General features: G+C 45.0%; 1 protein-coding gene across 3 annotated transcripts in view; it reads right to left on the bottom strand.

The window, feature by feature from the left end:
* Positions 1-21936, bottom strand: part of LDLRAD3 (low density lipoprotein receptor class A domain containing 3) — a 262986-nt gene extending 241050 nt beyond the window's left edge. For all 3 annotated transcript variants that reach the window (XM_043909362.1, XM_043909379.1, XM_043909386.1), the window contains exon 1: positions 21816-21936. In XM_043909362.1, the coding sequence (XP_043765297.1) occupies positions 21816-21861 (46 nt within the window). In that variant the 5' untranslated portion in view covers positions 21862-21936. The remainder of the gene's footprint in view (positions 1-21815) is intronic.
* Positions 21937-25112: the final 3176 nt, after the last annotated feature.

Below are 25112 nucleotides of genomic sequence, written 5' to 3'. Positions count from 1 at the left end.
TCGTCAGGGCTCCCTGTCGCAGTAAAACCTCCCTAAATCCTAAACACTCACATACTGAACACCAGTTACCGACATCCTCGCACTGCCCCCAGTTTCTGCCTCCAGTTTCCTTCCCCCGCAGTCACACCTCGGAACAGCACATCCTCCACCCACGGTTCCCAAATGCATGCGGCAAGAACACCTTGGTCGACTGCAAAGCATTCGGCGGTCAGCGATGAAATCAGAAATTGAAGGAACATTTGCTAAGGTTCTTCTTAGAACTAAACTTACCCCATTTAAAGGACCAGCCTTTGTTCTGAGAATGAGACACTCCTAAACTGTCCAATTAAAATGTGATTTCTATTATAAAATGGCAGTGCTAGGATAAAAAGCTGATTTTTTTCATTGGATCAAAGTCTAACCTTTCTTGGTTTACTTTTCATTATTTTTCTGGTCCATTAATTCAAGCATGGGAGTCACCCAACAATGCCCATGAGTGATGCATGGCTGCCTCCGCTTCCTCCCCAGCTCAAAGTCTTACCCTAATTTACAAACTCAGCTCCTGCTCTCGCCATTCAGGGGAAACTGCTCACTCCAAGGTCTCCAAATTCAGACCTCTTCCTGAATCTGACAGCCCAAGCCAGGCCCTCGTTACTCAGATGTTTCACAGCCTCCATAAAAAGGCCAACCCCAGCCTTTCCAAACAGATTTGATCAAGGTAAAGGCTTCCCAAGGCTGAGCACAAAAGCCAGAGGTCTCACTGGCATCTCTGGTCATCACTATCATCACTACTCCACCACCGAAGCACAGGCCCTGCTGCTAATAAAGACCAGGGTCCACAGATTAGCTCTCACCCAAGTCTAGACAGTTGCTTCATTTCTCTGAGCATCAGTCTCCTACTAGATCAAGCCATGACGGTGACAGTCCTTATTTCACAGGGATATTGAGAAGATGTGACCAAAGCATGTGTGTGAAGCACTTTCCACAGAGCCTGGGACACAGTCAGTGCCATTAACTGGAACACAGCTAAGCAGACGCAGTCTTCGTAACAGACACGCCCTCTTCCCAGCTCTATCTCCCACTGCTCCTTGAGACTCCTGCAAAACTGTAACCTTGGTGGCTCCCCAGATATACCGTACACCTTCCCACCTCTGGGGCTCTGCCCTTGCCAGCTTGGAATTCCAGGCTTCCTCCCACCCTTTCACCCAAGCTCATATCAAGGACCTCCTTCACAACCCCTGTCTGTCCATCACAGTCGGAAGAGGTGTGGTCCTCCTCTGAACTTGGGCAGCATTGGATCTGAGCCATTCTCCTAACTGCATCACTCGGCACGATCGCACACCCCTTACTCAGACCTATGTGCACATCTTCTCTCTCATGCTAAACACTCAGTTAAGGTCAGGGGAGCTCTGCATACCCACCAGTACGTGCCATAAGGCCTCACAAGTAGGGGAACAATAAGTAATTGTTCTAAGAAGCTAGTGACCATCCCTAATAGATCAATTTTAAAAAGAGAAGCAGGGACTTCCCTGGTGGTCCAAAGGCTAACACTTTGCACTCCCAATACTGGGGGCCCAGATTCGATCCCTGGTCATGAAACTAGATCCCACAGGCTGCAATTAAGGCATGCTGCAACTAAAAACCCCATGTGCCACAACTAAGACCCAGTGCAACCAAATAAATAAATAAATAAATTTTTTAAAAAAATCCAAAAAACCATATATGGTCATCTCAATAGATGCAGAAAAAAGTAAAACAGAGAAGTAAATGTAATGTGATGACCTCCTATGTCTGACACTGAACTTCTTCCCAGAAAAAAAGACAGCAATGTTCATATATATGTATACACACACATCTATATAAGGGCTGTGTGTGTGTGTGTATACATATACACACACAACACAAATATGTTCATCTCCAAATCCCAGGCCATACAAACGAATCGTAATTAAAATTTGAATCCAATGGGATTGAAATCCATTGTTCCCGCAGGCTGGCCCATCCTCTGTCCACAATTCTGGCTAATGGTCAGTACATGACTCGACTCTGCCCTTCCATTAACACTTACAACTTTGCACTCTGATTTCTGTGTTGTTTTGATTATGTCTTCTTCTGGGTTCATCTTTACCATGTTATTTCCCACCCTTCACTCAAGTCACCCTTTCCATGTGGTATTGCTATTTATTTATTTTACAAAGCCAGCCTTTTACTCTCTGCTTTGTTCCCTGTTCCCCTGGGTTTCCGGAACACTAAATAGCCTTTGTATGATGCCCTATGTGTGCAAATAACTCAAGTCCAGAGAGAGCTCAATTTCATTCCGTTCTGCTTGCATCCTCCCCCTCTCAAATAAATGAAAATTATTTAAACAGACAAGGGAATAGCCTGTGTGTCTTCCTCTAAATGTACTTAGAGGAAGGGCATTTCTATTTCAAAATCTTTGAGGCTCTTCTGTTCACCTTAGGAACTCATTTAAAAGGAGGTGCTCCAGAGAACCAGGAAACTAAATGAACCTCCCAGAAGCAAGCTGTTCATTTCCTTGAAGTCAGAGCAGAACCAACATATGGAAAATTATCATCAGTCACTTAGTCTGCATGATGGCCCCACAGGGTGTGTATACCCTCATTGATATAAAAATGGAAAAAAGGATTCTATAGAGGCAAAACAGACTGAGATGAGCCATCTGAACTTGCAGCAGACCTACAACATATCCAGAATTCTCAGGACTCTCCTTCCAGAGTCTAACTTAGCACTGACCCTTCAGTACGTCCTAGGTCATGAAAAAGAGTACTCTCTAAAACTTGGAGACAAGCTCAAATGCAAACTCCAAATACTTGGGTATTTCAAAGTCATCAAAGGAAAAAAAAAAAAGTTCTGAATGTGTTTCAGAAAGGCCAAGAAGGCAAAGAAAAAACATCTCAGGGAGAGAGGAAATGGGAAGAATGATTTTTCAAAGTCAGTGTGAAAATGAGTCAGAAACACCTGATTTCATGGTTGGTGACCAGATATTTCAGGAATCAAAATGCCAGGTGGACCAAGAGGCCTCATTTCTGTTTCAAGACCACCACTGGGATCACAAAGGTCCCTGGTTGAAAACATTCCCATTGATCCTAGAGTAAAACTCAATAGTCTTAACAGAGTCCTCCATACAGGCAAACTGAAGTTCAGACCTAAGTAGAAACCCATACATTCATTCAACAACCATTCACTGAGCTCCCACTTCAGTACCAGCACTGAGCTAGGCACTGGGAATCCGGACACAGACAACACCCCCAGCCCTCAAACCCAGCCTCAGAGCACGGATTAGTAAGCATGTGGTGATGTTGCTGAAGGACCAGGCAGTGGGCATAAGTGCCTTGCATGCACGACCTCATCCACTCCCCCCAAGAATGCTATAGTATCTCCCCTTTCCAGGGAAAGAGCCCATGGAGGTACAGAGAGGCTCTGTAACTGGCCTAAGGTGACATAATCAGGATCTGAACCCAGACCACGTAATTCAAGAGCCTGCCTGCCTTCCGAGCCATCACTCCCCAACACCTCCACCAGAAGTGGGGTCCAGAAAGTGGCTCCCCACTGCGTTGCTGGTTTTCTCACTAGGGAGCACCCTTAGTTCAGTGATCTCAGCAGCTTTCAGAAAGCAAGACACCAGCCAGGACAGAGAAGCCCAGAGCTGCCTTGGAGATGCTGAGCCCTAAAAGGAGCATCCAGAATCCATGCAGAAGGCAAGCTTTCAACCCTCCAGAAGAATTAGACCTGATTCCCCAGCACTAGGGCTTCCCTGGTGGCTCAGTGGAAAAGCATCCACCTGTCAAGTAGGAGACGCAGGTTCAATGCCTGGGTCAGGAAGATCCCCTGGAGGAGGGCATGGCAACCCACTCCAGTATTCTTGTCTGGAGAGTCCCATGGGCAGAGAAGCCTGGTGGGCTACAGTCCATAGGGTCACAGAGTTGGACACGACTGAGTGACTAAACAGTAACAACCACCCAGCCTAAGGCCTGGAGTTCCAGACCTGGAAATTCTTGCTACACCATCACTGGAGCAACCCCTCTTCTCTGCACCTGTGCTCAATGTCCTTGAGGTTCTCCAGCTACATCCAACTGGGGGCTTGGAGTTGGGGGTGGGGGGCAAGGCAGAGAGGCCTACCTAGCCACAGCCTACCACACTCCCCTCACTAGGAATCGAGGGAAAGGACATGGAAACCACAGTAGCTTACCACTTTGGGCCTTGGGGAAACTAATTAAGAACTCAAGTCTAAATATTGGAAGAAATGTGGGAAAGCAAGTGCTCTCATAAACCACTAATGACAGTACACATGGGTAGGGCCAGTTCAGAGGGTAAGTTGGCAACATCTAGACAGGCAGAGGATGTGCAAACCCTCTGATCCAAGATTCTACTTTGAGAATATTATGAAGTCCTGCTCTGGTGCATAAGGATTTTCACTGCAGTGTGGCTGCTCATGGTCACAACCTAAATGCCCTCTTAAGGGATGACTGAAAGGGAATTGTACTGGGAAAGTAGGGGTTGAAGCCAAACAGCCAAATTCTGTCATCAGAAAGTGTGTCAGGGTTCAGCAAAGCAAGAATGAAAAGAAAAATCACAGCCTTCGTACCCAACAACGGTTGTTTCCATCTTACTAACGAAAATGATGAAGATCTGGTTGCTAGATTTGGGTGCAGAGGTCATGCTGTTGGTAACATCCCTCTTTAAGGTTGTCAAACGGGCCAATGTCTCTTTTTTGGCCTTATACAAAGTCAAGAAGAAAAAACCAAGATCATAAGTTTTGATGATCTTGAAAATTTATTTTATTGTGAAAACACGATAGTAATAAATTTTCATATGCCAAAAAAAAGATGCGCGAACAAATTTTATTCTCTTCCTACCATGAGATACCCTACAGCAATTTAAAAAATGTGGCAACTGGGATGGGCCTCAAAATTATAAGAATAAATGAAAAAAGTAAGTTGCAAAAGTAGACACAGAATGATGACCTTGTGTATACTTTAAAATACTACGCGTTGGAGAGAGATGTACACAAATGTGAGAAAAGATTCAAACATGGACAGAAAGGCTATATGCCAACATGAGGATAATAGTGACCTCTGAGCAGAAGAGAAGGAAATGAGATGAGGGACACTCTTTGATAGTATCTGTAGTACAGTTTTCTTTAAGAAATCAGAGTCTAAATGGCAAATGCTAAAAATCGGATAGATCTGTGTGACAGGTACATTCGTATTTATTATATTATTCTTGGTTCTTTCATGATGTTTGAGAGATCCCAAAATTTAACGTAATTGAAAAGTATGTATTTTGGAACACCCAGGCTAGTCTTATAATCATTTAGGTTTAAGAACCACTCAAGCATAGGGAACAAGCATAAATAGAATACCACATGTGAAGTTCAACATGAACAGAAGCAATGGAGAGGCAGTCATTAAGAAGTGAGATGACGGAAAATTATTCAGCTGTAAAAAAAGAAGGAAATCATGCCATTTGGAAAAATGTGGATGGACCTTGGGGGCATTATGCTAAGTGAAATAGGTTCGGACAGAGAAAAACAAATACTATATGAGTTCACCTATATGTGGAACCTTTAAAAGCCCGAACTCACAGAAACTGAAGAGACAAGTGTTTGCCAGAGGCAGCGGGTGGGATGGAGAAAACGAAAAGTGGTAAAAAAAAGGAACAAACTTTCAGTTTTACTCTTAACTCCTGGGGATGTAATATACAGCATGGCTAACAATACTGTATTGTGTATTTGAAAATTGCTAAGGGAGTACAACTTACAAGGTCTCACCACAAGAAAAAAAACTTTAATTATGTGAAGTGATGAGCGTTAACTAAACTTACTGTGCTAATCATTTCACAATAAACACACATGTGAAATTTTTTGGGGGAAAAAAAAGAAGTGAGATTCACTCTGTGTTGAGAGTGGACCAAGGGAGGAAAGCTTTCCAGACAGGGAAAATCAGCAGTAGAGCTCTGAAAGGCGAATGGGAAGCTTTCTCTGAAACTGTACAAACAGAGGCATAGCTTCAAGCAACAGTAAGACCAGACGGCAAGCAAGGGTATATACTGCAGACATAAGCTGCATTTAGTTGTGGGGGGAGGAACGAGCTGGGAAACACTTCTCAGTCAACCTGGCGGGAATCGTTGGCTAAAAATCCAGCAAGAAATCAGGATCACTTAGGCTTAGATACCATCTGCCAAGGAAATCAGCGCAAGGGTCATCTGTATCAGTTCACCCCAGTGCCAAGGCAGACAGCAGGTTCCTAAGGAGGCCTGGGTGCCTGGAGGCCTGATGCTGCTGAAAGGGACGGGGAGGGAGGAACCATTATGACAGAGCCTCCTCCACAGCATCCACGAAGGTCTGCAAACCAGACTAAAGCAGAACACACAAACGAACTGATTACCAATGCGGTGTGGTTTCAGCCTTTTTTCCTCCCCTTAGGTAACAATTCCCAGCCATCTGAATGGGGGAATAGTGGCTTACTCTGCACGTAACCCTTGTAAATCATTGCTGGAAAACACGGGGGAGAGTTAATTTATGGGAAGGGGTGGATTGAAGTGTCTGGCAGACAAGAAGGTCCAAAGCTAAGCAACAGGGCCTTCAAACAAAAAAGCAATAGTAACACCAATGACCATGTCAGGCACCCAGGGTCCTGAGAATACCTACAGAGTTCAACATTTGACTTATATCAAATCTCTACCTTTTGCTGAGTGAGGGCAAGCAGGGCCAGATTTGACGGGATTTAGAAAAATGAAGAAATGCTATGCCGTGCCCCAAGTATCAAGGGGAGGACTTAATAACATACATACTACAAATCTGAATCATTCTGCTTCTTAAGAATTCTCTTTCCACAGAAGAATTCTTCTTTGGAAGCGATGCCATCCCATAGAACTTTCTGTGATGATGAAAAAGCCCAACATCTGAGCTGCCCAATAAAGTAGTCACTAAGCCACACAGGGTTACTGAGCACTTGAAATATGCCTGCCTGGTGTGATGGAAGAATTTGATCCTTCATTTTATTTAATCTTAACTAATTTAAATTATTAGTTATACCCACCTGTGGCAAGTGGGTATAATATTGGAGAGCATCTTTTTGAGGTCTGCACAGTATTCTAGCACACTGATAACTCACCCCTTCCAGGAAGCATTAGTTTCCAGCCTTTCACCATGAAAAACAATGCTCACACACACATCCTCATAGCTGAATCTCTGTATTCATTCCAAACTATTTCAAGAGGATAAAGTCCTAGAAGTGGAATTGTGGAGGCAATGGGTAAGTACGCTTCTGGGCTTTTCCTACATAGCAAGCTCACCCACTTACAGTAACGTAGATGTGTACAGAATTTTACCAATTACTAGCTGTTTTCACAGACACGATCCCTGAAGGTTCCTCAGTGACTACCAGGTAAAATCAGATGGGGCAGGGAAGAGCAGCCCACATGGGTCGACAAAGAAACAGGCTGTGAAAAAGCACACTGCCGGTTTGATTGGTTTAGAGAATTTTTATAGCCAACATCAAAAGAATCCACCCAGCCAGTCTGGGATGTTAGACCATTTGTTCTCCTACATCAGTTTAGCGAGGAAAAACGCCAATGCAGTATTCACAAATGGAAAAAGCCAGATATGAAATTATATTCTCCATATGATAAAAACTACATAAAAATCAAAGAAAATAAACCAATGTATTAACAGTCTTTAGATCCCAGAACTATAAGGTATGTTTTTATAAATTCTTGTCCAAATTTTTACAATAAACCTGGATAATTATTTAAATAACATTTAGTCATATTAGTGAGCAATAATAAAAGCTAAGTGCCTCCCATGTATTATCTCAATTAAAATATTTCTACTCGGGAGGGTCCATTCAGTTCAGTTCAGTTCAGTCGCTCAGTCGTGTCCGACTCTTTGCGACCCCATGAACTGCAGCACGCCAGGCCTCCCTGTCCATCACCAACTCCCAGAACTCACCCAAACCCATGTCCGTTGAGCCGGTGATGCCATCCAACCATCTCATCCTCTGTCGTCCCCTTCTCCTCCTGCCCTCAATCTTTCCCAGCATCAGGGTCTTTTCCAATGAGTCAGTTCTTTGAATCAGGTGGCCAAAGTATTGGAGTTTCAGCTTCAACATCAGTCCTTCCAATGAACACCCAGGACTGATCTCCTTTAGGATGGACTGGTTGGATCTCCTCGCAGTCCAAGGGACTCTCAAGAGTCTTCTCCAATACCACAGTTCAAAAGCATCAATTCTTCAGCACTCAGCTTTCTTTATAGTCCAACTCTCACATCCATACATGACCACTCGAAAAACCATAGCCTTGACTAGACAGATCTTTGTTGGCAAAGTAATGTCTCCGCTTTTTAATATGCTGTCTAGGTTGGTCATAACTTTCCTTCCAAGGAGTAAGCGTCTTTTAATTTCATGGCTGCAATCACCATCTGCAGTGATTTTGGAGCCCAGAAAAATAAAGTCTGACACTGTTTCCACTGTTTCCTATCTATTTGCCATGAAGTGATGGGACCGGATGCCATGATCTTAGTTTTCTGAATGTTGAACTTTAAGCCAACTTTTTCACTTTCCTCTTTCACTTTCATCAAGAGGCTCTTTAGTTCTTCTTCACTTTCTGCCACAAGGGTGGTGTCCATTATTATCCCTATTTACAGATGAAGACACAGTGGGCAGGAAAAAGTTGAAGAAACCTGGCCAAAGCTGAGGCAGTGAGCTGGGATTTCAACCCAGGCTGGTTCATTTGAAAGCCTGTATTCTTAGTGACCACATCAGTGCGTCTCAAACTTTAATTCAAGTCGGAATCGCTCAAGGATCTTCTTAAAATGCAGGTTCTGATTCAGGTGATGCTGATGCTGTTGGCCTGGAGACCCACATTGTGAGTAGCAAAGCTCTTACATAATCCCATGATAATACCACCATTTTAAGGAGAAAATATACTATACTGGACCAGGAAAATGTTTTCTAATAATCTAAATAATGTCAATGCTTCCTAAGATATAAAAGCAAAAATAGCCTTTTCTTTTCAATCACTTTTGCAAAGCCTCCTTTTCTATCCATATGGCAGGCCTTAAACTGCTCTTGTAAATTCCCACCCACAGACGCTGGTGCCAGACTAAGCCCAAGTCGAAGCTTAATCAATCTTCTCATCTCATTAGCAGGGAGGATTTTATCCCCAAAGCTTCCGTTAGCAAACACTTCCACAAACCCAGGGAGCAGCTGTGTGGAGGAAAGACACCCCAGGGGTGTCCCGAGGAGGCCGCTTGTCTCACCCACTGCTCCTGACTGCAGACACTCATCGTCAAGTCACCAGCACATTTTGGTGGCTCAGATGGTAAAGAATCTGCCTGCAATGTAGGAGACCGGGTTCGATCCCTGGGTCAAGAAAATCCCCTGGAGAAGCAAATGACTACCCACTCCAGTATTCTTGCCTGGAGAATCCCATGGACAGAGGAGCCTGGTGGGCTACAGTCCGCGGGGTCGCAAAGAGTCGGACACTACTGACTAACACACGACTATTCCTACAGACCTTTTCTTTGAAATGTTAAAATTAGGTAATCTCTAAATATTTTAACATTCCAAAATTTGGCAAGCACTTGCTAATTTTATCCAAGAACCTTCAACATCCTTTAATTATGTCTCTAATTCTTCATGTCTGTTTACATGGGATTATCAGATACTTGTTGTTTAATGAAACCTTTGCCATTTACAGTAACTCTGTTTATCTATCTTACTGCTTAATGCTATGCAATTACTTATCTGATACCGCAAAAGAAGCCTTGGCATATAGAATTTTATTTCCCTAACTTCTCACTCTAGGTCTCTTGAAGTGTACCACATCGCCTATGAAGAATAGCTGGGTGATTTTTTTTCACAAGAGTTACTAACATTTTGCTGTACCCTTGGTCTTATAATTGATGTATTCCTATCATCCTCCACTTCCCTCTAAGATTATATTGATTGATGCGCTTCCTTCCTTGAATCATTTGTGTGGTCTCAGTAGCAAGTTTTACTTCCTTTTAGATTAGGCCAGAAGATAACCTTAAGTTTCTTATTATTTAACATTTTTAACACTGATATTTCATGAGACGGAACTGTTTTCAACTCTTTCCTCCCAGTAACTTCTCATATTTGTTAAGTAAACTGTGTAAATTCCCTTCAAGTGGAATTAAGAGGCACAGCAGTTTTCTTTCACCTGTCAGAAACCCTTTTTATATGCCACATGCTAGACTCTTAATTGTCTAATTTATCACATGACTTTAAAACGGCTATAATCCATTTTCCTCTACAAGTGCTCTTTCTTTTTGTCATTTTCTTTTAAGCCACAAGTGTCTCCAGTATAAAGATCTCTCCAGGTCTTTGATGCTGACTGAGACTGTTTCAAAGTCTAGAGCAGAAACAATGTGTCACCAAAGGGCAACATCTCAATTTCATCCTTCCCTCAACCTCTTCCCCTTTTCAAAGTCACAGTCCCTTATCTTCAGCGATCTCCTCCGTGCCTTCCAGGTAACTTACAGGAGATCCTATTGTGTGACGGACGCCAAGCCAAGCCCTGACTCAGGTGCTGGACTATAACAACAAATAAGATGGACATTAAAGAAGCTTGCATGACCCCATCTGGCCTCGTGGAATTTGAATCACACAAGAATGGGAGAGTTCTTTCTTCTGTCAGGATTATTGCTAAATTACACTTCCTGGGGACTTTCAAAAGATCCTGAGATTGCCCCCTCAGTGACGGACAGTGTTCCTTTCCTTGAATATACAGTCCAACTCCTGATCCACTCCAATTTCCCTGGTATGTTTCTTATTCAAAAAATCAAGCACCCTTAGTATATTTTTGACATCTGTTAGCTTTTCCTGGATTGTCATTATCATCAACTTGGGCAACACAAATGAACTCTGGGCATGCTAAATCTTCCCCTACTGCATTGCTGCTGCCCTTCATAGGTTACCACAGATGTTTATCGCTTCTCTGTAACATTTACAAGGTTAGTTCAATCTTTAATTACTATAGATTATTCCTGATGTGAGCCTTTCTCTTCTACATCAATTACCGTCCACTCTTTCCAGCCCTGCCATGCCACACCCCTGCTAGCTGAGCACCCTCCTATCATACCTTTTAATCAAATTTTACAAAATCTGCTTTTGAAGCCTCCATTCAGTTCTGCTCTGGTTTCTCTTGGCATCAACCATGTCTTATAGCTTTGGATTTTTTTCTGATGAAATTTTTACTAATGAAACACCCCAGCTACTAATCATTCTTCCATCATCCCCAAACTCCCCCATCTTTATTTTTATAATTAAAAACAACAAGCTAAATTTAGCACTTTCCAAAGCAATTGAAAAGTTTTTTTTTTTTCCAACTGACTGTGGAGCTACAAGTGTCACGAGGGCTCACTTCTTAGCCATGTCCAATTAGTTCTCCTAGAGAACACTGCCCTGATTCAAGGCAGAAGCCGAAGAAAAATGTTCCAGTGAGGCCATCAAAGACAGCACACTTGTGATATCCCCAAAGCTAACCTCACTGGGCCTTATAATAACGAGAACAGATTTTTAATGCAATAAAATTACACACCTTTTATGTTTTCATTTCGCTCTGCCAACAGACACATGAGTGTCCCACATGGAACACTGGCACCTTGGGTAGGTACGTCTTCTAAATCAAGTTATTCATATGGGCCATGCCCCTCCAGCACCCAGCTCCAGAGGCAACTAACGGGCTGTCCCGCCTCTCGGCAGCCTCCCTCCAGGCCAGAGACAGCCCTTGTCTTCAGTCTTGCCATGCTGCCTGTCACAAACCGCAGCTGGACTTAAGCACCTGCAAATTCATCCAGTTTACAGTCCCCTGGTAGCACAAAGACTCGTTAAAAAGAGAGATAGGTTTCAGGAGAGAACTTAGGAGTGAGGGTTTGGAATCCTGAAGCTTATTATGGTCTGCCTGTAGTTATTAACGCCTTTCAGACCTACAATGTTATTTCCTCACAAGACAGGACCTACTGCCCATAAGAGCCCCTTGGTTTGAGGTAACAAAATGGGGCAAATTCTTTGCGGCTATGATTTCTTTCTGGGGCAGTACATTAACATCTCACCTTCCACAACAAATAACATCAATGACTAGCTCGGAAAAAGTTCTCCCATATGTGAACCATACCAGCTTAACCTCAGAGTGAGAAAGACAAAACTTTTAAAAAGTTTTCTTTTTAGATGAGGCGTTATAATCAGCACTATATTTTTGTCTTAAAAATCTATTTTTAGACTTTATAAACAGTGGGCACTTCTCTTTGGCAGCCAGCGCTACTTGAAGGAAGTACTGACCAAAAAGAAATTACTTTTGGTTGGTATTCCAGCAAAATATTTCCACCAAAGGGGGAAAAACATCTCCGTCATGAATACATTAAAAGGCAAGTCTCATGGTGCTGAAATAATTTGTTTATTGTTGCTATTGTTTCTTTTAATAAAGAAAACCTCTACAAAAGCCAATTTAAATGCCTAAAACAACAAGTCTTCCATAGGGGGAACCAGCAAAATGTCAATTTCAATCTGCCGAGGACAGGCCACTTGAATAAAAACAACTTGAGATGCCTCCTGACCAATGGCTCTCCAACAGATTATTCTATCCAACATAATAAGCAAGGAATCAATACTGACACCACTCACCAATGACAGAACTCTCTAGCACCATCTAGGAGTACACCTCCTTCTTCCAACACACATGAACTTGAATGTCTACTCAATGCCAATGCAGTAGAGACAGCAGTCAAGAGAACAGGTTTAAGTTGGGCAGATCTACATGTGAATTCTGAAACCACCTCTTACTGGCTGCAGGGTTGGGAAATTTCTTTAGTCTTCTAGTTTCCCCATCTCCACAATGGCAGAGCATACTATCTACCTAAACGAATGCTGTGAAAATGAAATAGGATTCATCAGCAGACGCATGAAAAAAATTACAGTACTGACGTATACGAAATGTTTTTAAAGCTGTTTTTAAAAGAATGCATAGTTACAGAAACACTAAGAGAAAGATGGCCAAGAAGACACATCCCTTTGGTACTGGAACATCTCTGAAATGAGGATGTGCCTAATTTACCTTTAACACTGTAGCATCTCTGAACTCAAGGGGTGCCCAATAGCCAACAAGACCTTACGAGAGCACAGAGTAAACAGAGGCTGTGATCTGCTGGTCACTCTCAGCACCTGGGAGAACTTGGTCACACACTTGGAAGGTGTGTCATCATTTCCATCCAGTACTGAGTATTGTTGGAAATGCAGAGGCTGAATTTACCTGCTATTTAGAAAGCTTTTAAAATACGACACTAAAATTTTGCACTGGAATGAAAGATTATTGTGTATACAAAGGGCAAGGAAACTACATAAATATGAAAACAGCAAAGCGAGTATCTGTCACTGGAGAATGATTACAATTCAATATTTTCTTTCTTAGCTGATTAATTAATTTATTTAGGGTTGCCCTGGGTCTTCTTTGCTATGCACGGGCTTTCTCTAGTCACAGCAAGCAAGAGCTACTCTTCATTGCAGTGCGGCAGCTTCTCATTGCAGTGGCTTGTCTTGCTGCGGATCACAGGCTCTAGGCCCACGGGCTTCAGTAGTTGCAACATGTGGGCTCCGTAGTTGTGGTCTATGGGCTCTTGGGCACGTGGGCTGTAGTAGTTGTGGCACATGTGCTTAGCTGCTCTGCGGCATGTGGAACCTTCCCAGACCAGGGACTGAACCCGTGCCCCCTGCGCTGGCAGGCAGATTCTTATCCACTGTACCACCAGGGAAGTCCAGGACCACATTTTCTTGCAAAGAATGAGCCAAGCACTTTAAAGTCAGGCGCTTGAAGATATATCACATTTTGTTTCTGAGACAGAGGCAAAAAGAGTGCCATTTACAAACTGAGAAAGTGAACTGCAAGTGAAGTGAATGAAAATGCCAAGTGCTTGGGAATAAATGGAATGTCTAAACGACAGGAGGCAGGTGTGACCAATGTGTATATCTCAAAGTAGAATTGATAAAATACAACATTTTCAAAAAGCAAGTCAAAAAACTAGAAATATAGACAAGTATGAGCTCATTAACTCTATGGGCACACATGCATGTGTGTGTATAAATCCACAAGGACTAAACTGATATATACCAGACAGTTAATAGTAACTTTAAAAAGAAATAAGAAACATAAACAGAGAATAAAGAAAGATGTTAATGCTTTACTATAATGACTTCTATTGTGTTTGAAATTTTTATAATAAGCATATATTCAAGGTATTATTTTGATAATGCTTTTAATTCAGGAAGATTATAATGAAATGATACATGTGCAGTTTTGGCATCCTGCCAGGTAGAAAACCCTCCAGTGATTGGCAGCCATTATTATGCTCCTAGACTCCACAAAAGAAATGAGAAATATGACATATACATTTAACATATGATTCTAGCCATTAATGAGTTTACAATCTAGTAGGATTAGAGACTAAAAGAGGTAGGAGATATATATATATAAAGACATATATATACACATACTCTAAGATATATGTATATATATACCAAGATATGTATATTATACATATATACACATATTTATCATATATGTGTGTGTGCTAGCCTGCAATGCAGGAGACCCCACTTTGATTCCTGGGTCAGGAAGATCCACTGGAGAAGGGATAGCCTACCTAGTCCAGTATTCTGGCCTGGAGAACTCCATGGACTGTATAGTCCATGGGCTTGCAAAGAGTCGGCACAACTGAGTGATTCCACTTTCACTTTACTTTGGCATATATGTGTCTGTAGGAAGTATGCCAAGATAAAGAAGATTGCTGCCCACAGCCCCAGAAGAAACGTCTCATTAGAACTTCATAAGCCTAGAGTTAAAAGAACCTTAGAATACCAATAGATGTACCCCCAAATTTTATCTGGATAGCTAAAGAAGCAAGCTAGGACATGTGCCATCACCTCTAAACCCTTATCAAGAATGGCCCATCCAACCTGGAGGGCATTATGTTTAGTGAAATAAGTCAGAGAGAAATACTATATGACATCACTTATATGTGGAATCTAAAAAAATACCACAACTAGTGAATATAACATAAACAAAGCTGATTCACAGGTGTAAAGAACAAACTAGTGGTCACCAGTGGGGCAGTGGGTGTAAGTGGGTGTACAAGGATGTATTGTACAACATAGAGAACATAGTCAATATTTTATAATAACTGCAAATGAAAAGTAACCTTTAAAAGTTGTATAAAAATAAAAATTTTAAGAAAAGAATGAATCATCCATTAAATATTCCCAATGACTGGATATCCAGGTTTGCCAAAGCCTTGTGACATCCACACAGCTCTGTTCTCACGAAGGTCATAGATCCATCAGTATGTCTTCACATTTAGGAACACAATGCCTCCAAAACCCCACTTGCTGGAGGAGTGCCTCTGCCCTTCCCAGATCATGACAGAGGTAAACAACCCCATTTCCAACCACTGGATCATTCAAGTCTTCGAGGGCCAAGAATAAGTTCTACACAGCTCTGCCCCAACTAGAGCACAGAGCTGGTACCACACTAGTGAACAGTCAAAGACAGTAAGTCCCCTACACTTGAACCTTCAAGTTGCAAACTTTCAAAGATGCAAATGTGCACCTGGTTCCAACAGAACCAGGACCTGTGCCATCAATGGCAGTTGTGAGTGAAATTGCGGCTTACTCTCCGTCTCCTATTGCTGACAATCCTTCAACTCTACCGTCTCCCACCTGCCTCCCTCCTCCAGTCAGTAACTCTTCTTGCCTCTCCATTTGACGTCAGCCCCTGTATGGGTCAGGAAGATCTCCTGGAGAAGGGGTTAGCTACCCATGCCAGTATTCTTGCCTAGAGAATTCCACGGACAGAGGAGCCTGGAGGGCTCAGTCCATGGGGTCACAAAGAGTCGGACAGAACCGAGTGACTAACACTACACCTTTCAAGACACTGTACTGTAAGATTAAAAATGTTTATTTTTTTGTGTTTGTTTTTTATGTATTATTTGTGTGAAAAGTATTATAAACATATTACAGAACAGTATTACATAGACGATTCTGTTAGTTGGGTACCTGGGCTAACTTCGTTGAACTTATGAACAAATTGGACTTACAAATGCCCTCTTGGAATGGAACCCATTCCCATGTAGGGAACATACTGTAAAGCTTCGAGAAGAGTTTTCAAGTTACCCAGAGACAAAAGGGAAGAAAACAAGACTCACTGGAGAAGGCTTTGGGGACAGGGTATGATTTGAGGCTCATGTGTCTGATGGAAGATAACAGACACTTCTCCCCTCCACACCCAGCACTGCTTTCTTGGTAGCGCCTTTCTCCCTGAGACCTCACACGCAGAAGAAGACAGTGGCAGACACTGCACATCCATGCTGGTCTTCTGAAGAGAGGAAGAAGCTAAAAACTCAAGGAAGGCTGGCCACCACTGAACAAAGGAGCCGGACAGCTGGAAGGCAAAGTGTCTTAAAGGAATGCAACAGTTACTAAGTGACGCAGAGCTTAACTTTCAAAGGACTTCAGAGAAGAAAGTAGAAGATGCATATTTCTCCAAAGCTCACTGGCTGCTTAGTACAGACGATCCCCCGCCCACCTAGAGAAGGAACTCCAGTTGTAAAAGCTTTTGATGGGAAGGGGGAAGGAACCCTGGGGAGGGAAGGGGAACCGAGAGAAACAATGGCCGCTCTGTGGGGTGGAGGCAGGGGGACTTCCAGGGAGAGATTTCAACATGCAGCTCCCAAGGCAAACCTTGAGGGCACTTCTCCTCCAGCTCACGCGGACAGTGAACCTCCCAAGTCTAAAAGGTCTTCAGGGAACCAAGCGGCGCCGGTGTCACCCACCACCTGCCTTTTACTTGCTCCCTCAGCCTGTCTCTCCCAAGCGAACAAGATCCACCATCTCCAGCTTCACTTGCTTTCACTATCACACAAAAGCAAGAAGCAGGAGCAAAAGGTCATGGCTGAGGCTATTTCTAGACAAAACCTATTTTCACATTGAACTTGTGGGGTTGCAGAAACAGAAAGCAGAAACCTGATGACTAAGAGACCCTTGGGAGGAGAACGCCACCCTGAATCGCTGTATCTGGGAGACACTTCTAAGATGAGCAGTAAGAACGCTCCAGATGTGTGGCCAGGTGGGTAATGCTCACAGCAGACCCAGGGTTCGCAACTGGGGTGCTCAAGCTGGGCTGATTCTGCCCTCAAGGGAAATGTGGTAACAGCTGGAGACACTGTTGGTTGTCACAACTCAGGGAGGCAGGGAGAAGGAGGCTGCTTCTGGCACGGAGGCCCAGAGGTGCTGCTAACCAACCTACAATGCAAAGGACAGCCCCCCCCCCCCAACAAAGAACTCTCCAGTCCCAACGTCAACAGCACCGAGGCTGAGAGATGCTTCCCCAGATAAACCACATCCCTGTAGCCACCTCCAGAAACCCTAATCATCCTATCTGAAATAAATACCTGCCATCCCTCTGACCCAGCAGTTATCCTGTCACCCAAGTATACTTATCGTGTGTGTGTTTGTATGTGTGTGTGTGTGTGATTAGTTGCTCAGTTGTGTCCAACTCTTTGTGACCCCATGGACTGCAGCCTGCCAGGTTCCTCTGTCCATGGGATTCTCCAGGCAAGAACACTGAAGCGGGTAGCCATTCCCTTCTACAGGGGATCTTCCCAACCCAGGGGTCGAACCTGGGTCTCCTGCATGGCAGTCGGATTCTTTACCAGCTAAGCCACCAAAAGTTTACTTATCCTGTGAGCAATAGCAAACATCAAATAGATATGATAGGCAAATCCTGTATCCTCAGAGTACCTGGCTCTTCTCCTAGTAGACGTTTTAAGGGCACTCCTCAAGACCCCAAAAGTAGATTATTTCACAACAATCACAATAAAAGCTCCTTTTATTTACACAGGAGCAGCCGTGTTTAAAAACCTCCCCAATTGTCAGGTAGATGCAGAGGCAAAAATAGCTGCACAGTTAGGATGGCCCAGGCATTTCCAAAATATTCCAAAGAGAGAAAGAGGGAAAGAGAACAAACAAGATAACTCCACAACCAAAAATAGATTTTCCCCCAGGGCTCTCTCAGAGCTAAAACCAGTTCCATCACTCTGAGTTGTCTTTCATTTTTTAATTGTAAAATACCATAAACATGTAAGAAAAGGGGGGAAAGGTAAATATAGAATTTAATGAATGAAAACAAACCCCCCTGTAACTACACCTCGGGTCAAGAAATGGAACCATGTCCAATGGTCTCTCCCTGCCAGACATGCCTTTCCCATGCACAGAGCAAAAATATGGGTGCTATTTTGAAAGTTCTATCTTTACTCAAGGACTGGGATTTATTTTTACGTATTTACCACAAATACCAACTGCTGTGACTGCAAAGTGAACAGATTTGGGAAGGGGGGCTGTTTATGGAAACAAACTCATGGATTGTTAATTCACAAAAGCACGCAGGGGGAAAGGCATGGAAGGATGCCCGGAAATAGGGCGGAAAGCCCAGACTGGGGGCCCAGAGAGAAACTCGAGTCAGAATCTGGCACCCTGGGTACAGATAATCTTTCACGGACCACAAAATGACTTCCTGTCACACAATATCGTTGGAAAAACGCAACGGAATCACGTGTTTCAAGGGCGAGCAAAGCATCTCACACGTAGGAGACAACGGTCCACAGATACTGGGTTCCCTCTTCTCTCCTTGCCGGTGGAACAGGGCAAGGTGGAAAAGGCCATGACTTTCGTAAGAGATTATTTGATTAGAAACTCTTCCAATTCCCAGTTCTCTAAACTCTTTCAAGAAGAAGACGACACAAACCCACTTTCAGGTTCAAACCCACTTTCAGGTTCTTCTGGCGTCCTTGACAGCAAGGCACCTAAACCAGTCTTGGAAATCCTCCCTCTGCTACTGGCTCACATCCCGGGCCTCTCCCTCACTTATCACAAAGGTACAGGCCTAAGTGGACTGTCAGGAAAAAAACACCTCGCACCCCAGCAGGGAGCCTTCGTCCATCTCTTTGAAGACGAAAAGCAACAAGGTGTGTTTATTTGTACTTGCTGCACACAGCCTCATCGAGCGGCCTAGGCTGCACGAAGACACTCAGTTCGTTTAAAAATAATAATAATAATAAAACCCACCTGCTCACATCACTAAGCAGATCGCTGCAGGAGAAAATGTCAACACCCACACTCCTGGGTACACACTGGGGAAATCAAGCCTTTTCACTGACAGGTAGAAAAGGTCAGAGAGTTCCTGAAAGGTCAACCAGTAAGGAGGTGAGCCGTCTAACCCCGCAAGGCCTGCCCACCATTAGACATCCTTCAGCATCCACGCACTTAAACCCACCGAGCCCACCTCGGCAAGGAAAGCTGGATCTCAAATGGCCTGAGCCTTTCTCACCGGATACATTAAAAAATAATAACGGTTGAAATCAATGCTTCACTTCCCTAACACAAACAATAAAAACAAAGGAAGGAAAAAATACACACATGCACGCGAAGGTGTCTAAGAAGGCTCCTGAAAAACAGAGGCCTCCAGATTGCTCTTGAAATGTCAGTGTCCTTCCAGTCCTACAAAGATCTGAAACTCAGACTAAGGCTCCCCCGAGTTTCTTCACAGGAGAAAGAAATCCAAAGTGCCAAAGCACTGGCATTGATCATCTTTCTTGTTCGATCAACTTCCCAAAAGAGGATGGAGATGGAGGATATGGGGCAGAAGGACAGGGTCTCTGGCCCACTACGAACTGACCTACCATGCAGGCTTCAGGAGACGTGACCAGCCCTGTTCTCCAGTGACACGTTAGGGCAAAGTGGAATCCCTACTAGAAGGGTGATACTTAATATAACAGGAAAAATGCACACACTTCAACCTGCCTGGACGGTTTCTAAACTAGCAACTCACTGTAAAGGTGACTCAAAACCACACAAGCCCAAGGCACACAGATAATAGAAAACCACCGCTTGGGACAGCAAGGTGCTTTGTGACTGCCACCCCCGATCCTTCCCTCCCCACCATGACTGTTCTTCAGTTGTGTCCAACTCTTTGAACCCCATAGCACACCAGGTTTCCCTTCACTCGAGTTTGCTCAAACCCACTCTATTTTACTTATTTTAGCCCTATTCACATGTACACACATATTAACCACTGCTGACCAGAGAAAGACAAAATTAACTTTACAGCTATTTTTACAGTGATGAAGACTTAATGAAAGCCACCCAGTACGAACTGGGAGATGCAATAAATAACTGCTTCTACTGGGCCGCAGGCAGTTCCCTGAGGACACGCACAAGACCTGGCTTCCGGACTGTCCCACTTGCGTTTTATCAGGGGACACACTGGGTCAATGCAAATGGAAAGCATGAATCTAGGCAGGTCTTTGTGTCTGAGATGTCCGGGAAACCTCCCAGTTCTAACAGCCTCCAAATAATCACTCGTCCCTACCTGTGACTGCCAACGCCCCCCTGGGAACCCTCTCCCTGGGGTGGCTGAGTAGTCCAGGACACTCTGACCCACACCTGGTTAAAAAATCCACAGCAGCCACCAGCATTCCACCCTCCCTGGAAGCCTCAGAAAACCCACAGACATCTAAGCAGGAGTCTCAGAGGAGTGGGGATGATGTCATAGGTCTTAGAGTGGGGGAAGGCTACCCAGCAGATTCTCAGGATAGCCAGGACTAGGGACTCCAAACCAGGAGGAGGGTTTGTCTTTCCTAGTGCACATCTGGCCGGGAGGGGGAAGCCTGGAATTAAGTGAGGCTCAACTTCCCCAACAAACACACCCCCAAAGATACTTCCACCTCAAGTAGCTAGAAGTATCTGGGAGAATGGGGCATGAATTAGACATGTAGATGGCACCAACTTCAGGCAAGCCAGCTTCTTGACGAAGAAAGTTCACGCTGCCCTGTCATCTACTTTGCCGTGCATCAGCTGCCCAGAAATAAATATGGGAGGGTCAAGGGCGGCAGACCCTAGGAGGGGCAGCTGACAGCTGTGACCAGCGGGCAGGGGCAGGGGAACAGCTCCGGGATGGAATTTGGAGCGTGCCCACATCAGCAGAAAAGTTCCAGGGAACTCACGCTGTTCCTGAAGACCTCAGGGTGCACACGCTAAAGGCGATGCCAGGTTCAAAGGGCGGCAGATGAAGCCCAGGGCATGCTGCCGGACAGGGCGTCCGCCGTAGGGCGAGTGGGGGGTGATCAGATGATTTAAATAAATGTCTTGCTCCCAGAATCAGTGGGAAAGATGAATAATTCCCAGGTCCGGCCCTGCTTCATCTCCCTTTGCCCAAACCAAACACAGTCCCAGGGAGGAGTGGAAGGGAAGGGCGATACCACCCGCCCCACGGTCCAGGTACGAAACTGAGGCACCGGGGTGCGCACAAGAGAACCCAAAGGGGCCCTGGGGAGGCTAAGGCAGCACCCAGCACCCCGCGTCTGGGATGCTGGGATCAAGGAAGCGTTCTCTCCTCTCTAACCCTTCTTCCTTTCTTCTACACAACACACAGCGCGCGCGCACACACACACACACGCACGAAGTCTCCAGCTACGCCCAATCGGGGCAGCTGCCGGGCTCCCCAGAGCCGGACTGCACACAAAGCCCCGCCCGTGCACACACCACAAGCCGGCGCGCACGCCCACACAATAGGACAGCGCGCACCCCGCCGCGGCCCCTCGCCGGGGTCCCGGCCAGCCCGGCGCCGGGGTCCGCCCTCTGTGCACACCCGCGCCGGGAGACGCAGCCCGGGCAAGGGGAGGGGGCACGATCGCAGCCCCGCCGCCGCGCCCCGCGCCCCGCAGAAAGTTCTCCGGACGCCCCCCGACTCACCCGCGGCGCTGCTCAGCAGCAGGCAGAGCGGCCCCAGCAGCCACATGGCGCGGCCGCCGCTCCCGCTGCCCGGCGCCGTCGCTGCCCCCGCGGCCTCGGCGACGACCCCGCCCCTCGCCGCGCCGGCCCCGCCCCCGCGGTCCCGCCTCCCGCCCGCCCCGCCCTCCTCGGCCCGGCCCGCCCGGCCCCGCTCCGCGAAGTTTTCGCTAGCATCCGGGCCGCGCAGCGCCCGTGTCCTGCCCGGGTGTCCAGACTCAGAGAGGCCGCCAAGGGGGCCGCGGAGGGTCCGGCCTGGCGGCCGCTCGCCACCAACCTCCTCTGGCTACGAGGATCTAACAGTCCAAGTTCTGTCCTCGCCTTCTCTTTCTCTTTTTCCTCCCACTTCTGTTCCTCCATCCTCCGAGGATGCCGCGCTCACCACCTCCTCAACTCCCAAACTTGAATTCTTTACAGAACTAACTACAAAATGAGTTTACTCCAGGGAGGGAAAGAAAGATTTGAAAGAACAGGCCAAATGTTATGGTGGGGGGGGGCGGGGGCGGGGAGAACACACATATATATGTATTATTTTTAGTAGCAATATGGAATACGACGAGTGCTTCTCAAACTTTTCAAATGCATCCGACGCACTGGGACTCTGACTCAGTAGGTATAGGGTGGGGCCTGCGATTTTGCTTTTCTAAGAAGCTTTCAGGTGCTTTGGAAACTGCTGGTGAACCACAAGTGGAATAGGCACACAGCTTTAGCCTGTGCTTTATTTGCTCTGAATCTTGTCTGGCTAGACCAAGGGACTTTGGGGCCCCAGTTTGCAGAAAAGGAAAGTAAATGTGAAAGTAGAAGCCCAAATACAAAAAGAACAACTGCTCCAGTGTAGTTGGGGCTCCAAGACAGCACTGGTGACAATTCCCAGAGGATTTAGACGGAGGAAGAATCAATGACGCTTTCGTGCTCCACTCTCCAGCCCCTTCCCTCCCCAGAAAAAAAAAAAAAAAAAAGGAAGAAAAAAATGCAAGTCCTCACCCCAGACTGTAAGTACCCATTAACTGAGGAATGGATAAGGAAACCGTGTCCTGTCACTTAATGCAGCAACCTGTGTCAGCTGTGTCCAACCCTTGGGGCCCCATGGACTGTAGCCCTCCAGGCTCCTCTGTCCATACGGTTCTCCAGGCAAGAACACTGAAGTGGGTTGCCATTTCCTGCTCCAGGGGATCTTCCTGACCCAGGGATTTAACCCCAGTCTCCTGTATTGCAGGCGACTTCTTTACCAACTGAGTCACAAGTGGCTCAACATGAATGAATCTCAGAAGTGTGCTAGGAGAAAGAACCCAGGCTCCAAGGGTGCATTCTGTATGACTCCATTTATAAGACATGAGGAATGAGGACAGGGAGGGAAGCGAAGCTATAGGGACCAAAATCCGCTCGGTAGATACCAAGATCTGGCCTGGGGAAGAGGGACCAGTGCAAAGGGTCACAAGGGAACGTTGTGGAGCAGTGAGACTGTTCTGCAACTTGATTATGGTCGTGGTGGTGGCTGTTGTTATATACAACATATTCATAACTGTATGCCTTTGTGAAAACTTAGAGAACTACATCCCTAAAACCCACACCTAAAGCAAGTGCATTTTACTGTGTATAAACCATACCTATTTGGAGGAGCTGGGAGGGCATGGGTGTGGGAACTGCTGGTAAGGGAAGATGTAGATGGGATGCCCGCATTAGATTTGAGATGAACTGGAGAAACCACAGAGGATACTGAGATTCAGTGTCTTTGCATTTTAATTATCTGCTCTAGCCTAGAAATATAAAGGTTAAAGTGGATCAGGTCAAAATTTTAAAACTAACGACGGTTCAAGGTAATGAGAAAATGTGATGCCATGTAGGCAAGTTGAGCAAGTTGCATATTACAAAGTAGTTTGTCAAATATGGAAAACACAAACAAATTCTCCAAAACATTTCGCGTCTGGGGGTTTTCTTCTGGGGTCCATGAGGACTAGGGTGCTCATCTCATGGGCTTCAGAAAATTTTAAAACCCCCAATATTTTATGCAAATTTCAAGTGTGTATGAGTACATACATTTTTCCAGGAAGCATGTTGGAGTGAAGCCTCTGACCTCTGATAAAAATACAAAAGAAGTAAATAATTTCTCCTACAGCTATTCATTTGCCTCCAAACATTAGGAATATGGAAGAAGGAATGGATCTGACCCAGCACCATCTTTCTTATTTCCTTGTGTTTCTTTGGGCACAAGAACTTCAACTCTGTAAGTGCCTGGTTTGCTTCCTGCCTCTCTTTCTCTGTCTCAATTTCTCTCTCTCTCTCCCTCCCTCTCTCTCTCTCTCACACACACACATGCACACACATATCTTTTAAATATGTGAATGTCTTTGAGACCATTCTAACTATGTAAAGCCCTCTTTACATTCAGTGTTGTTTTTATATTTCTATTGAATCACTCTCAGCCTTCCCTCCATATAAGCCGTTCAGTTCAATTCAGTTGTTCAGTCATGTCCAACTCTTCGTGACCCCATGGACTGCAGCACGCCAGGCTTCCCTGTCCTTCACCAACTCCCAGAGCTTGCTCAAATTCATGCCCATCGACATGATGCCATCCAACCATCTCATCCTCTGTCGTCCCCTTCTCCTCCTGCCTTCAATCTTTCCCAGCATCAGGGTCTTTTCCATTGAGTCAGTTCTTCTCATCAGGTGGCCAAAGTATTGGAATTTCAGCTTTAACATCAGTCCTTCCAATGAACATGCAGGACTGGTTTCCTTTAGGATGGACTGGTTGGATCTCCTTGCAGTCCAAGGGACTCTCAAGAGTCTTCTCCAATACCACAGTTCAAAAGCATCAATTCTTCAGCGCTCAGCTTTCTTTATGGTCCAGCTCTCACATCCATACATGACTTACTGGAAAAACCATAACTTTGACTAGATGTACCTTTGTAGGTAAAGTAATGTCTCTGCTTTTTAGTATGCTATCTATATTGGTCATAGCTTTTCTTCCAAGGTGTAAGCGTCTTTTAATTTCATGGCTGCAGTCACCATCTACAGTGGTTTTGGGACCCACAAAAATAAAGTTTATCACTGTTTCCATTGTTTCCCCATCTAATTTCCATGCAGTGATGGGACCAGATGCCATGATCTTAGTTTTTTGAATGTTGAGTTTCAATCCAGCTTTTTCACTCTCCTCTTTCACTTTCATCAAGAGGCTTTTTAGTTCCTCTTCACTTTCTGCCATAAGGGTGGTGTCATCTGCATATCTGAGGTTATTGCTATTTCTCCCAGCAATCTTGATCC

Source organism: Cervus elaphus, chromosome 1 (genome assembly GCF_910594005.1).
Source record: "Cervus elaphus chromosome 1, mCerEla1.1, whole genome shotgun sequence".
Taxonomy (NCBI): domain Eukaryota; kingdom Metazoa; phylum Chordata; class Mammalia; order Artiodactyla; family Cervidae; genus Cervus; species Cervus elaphus.
The sequence above is the reverse complement of the archived record's forward strand: the minus strand, read 5'-3'. Positions and strand labels throughout refer to the sequence as shown.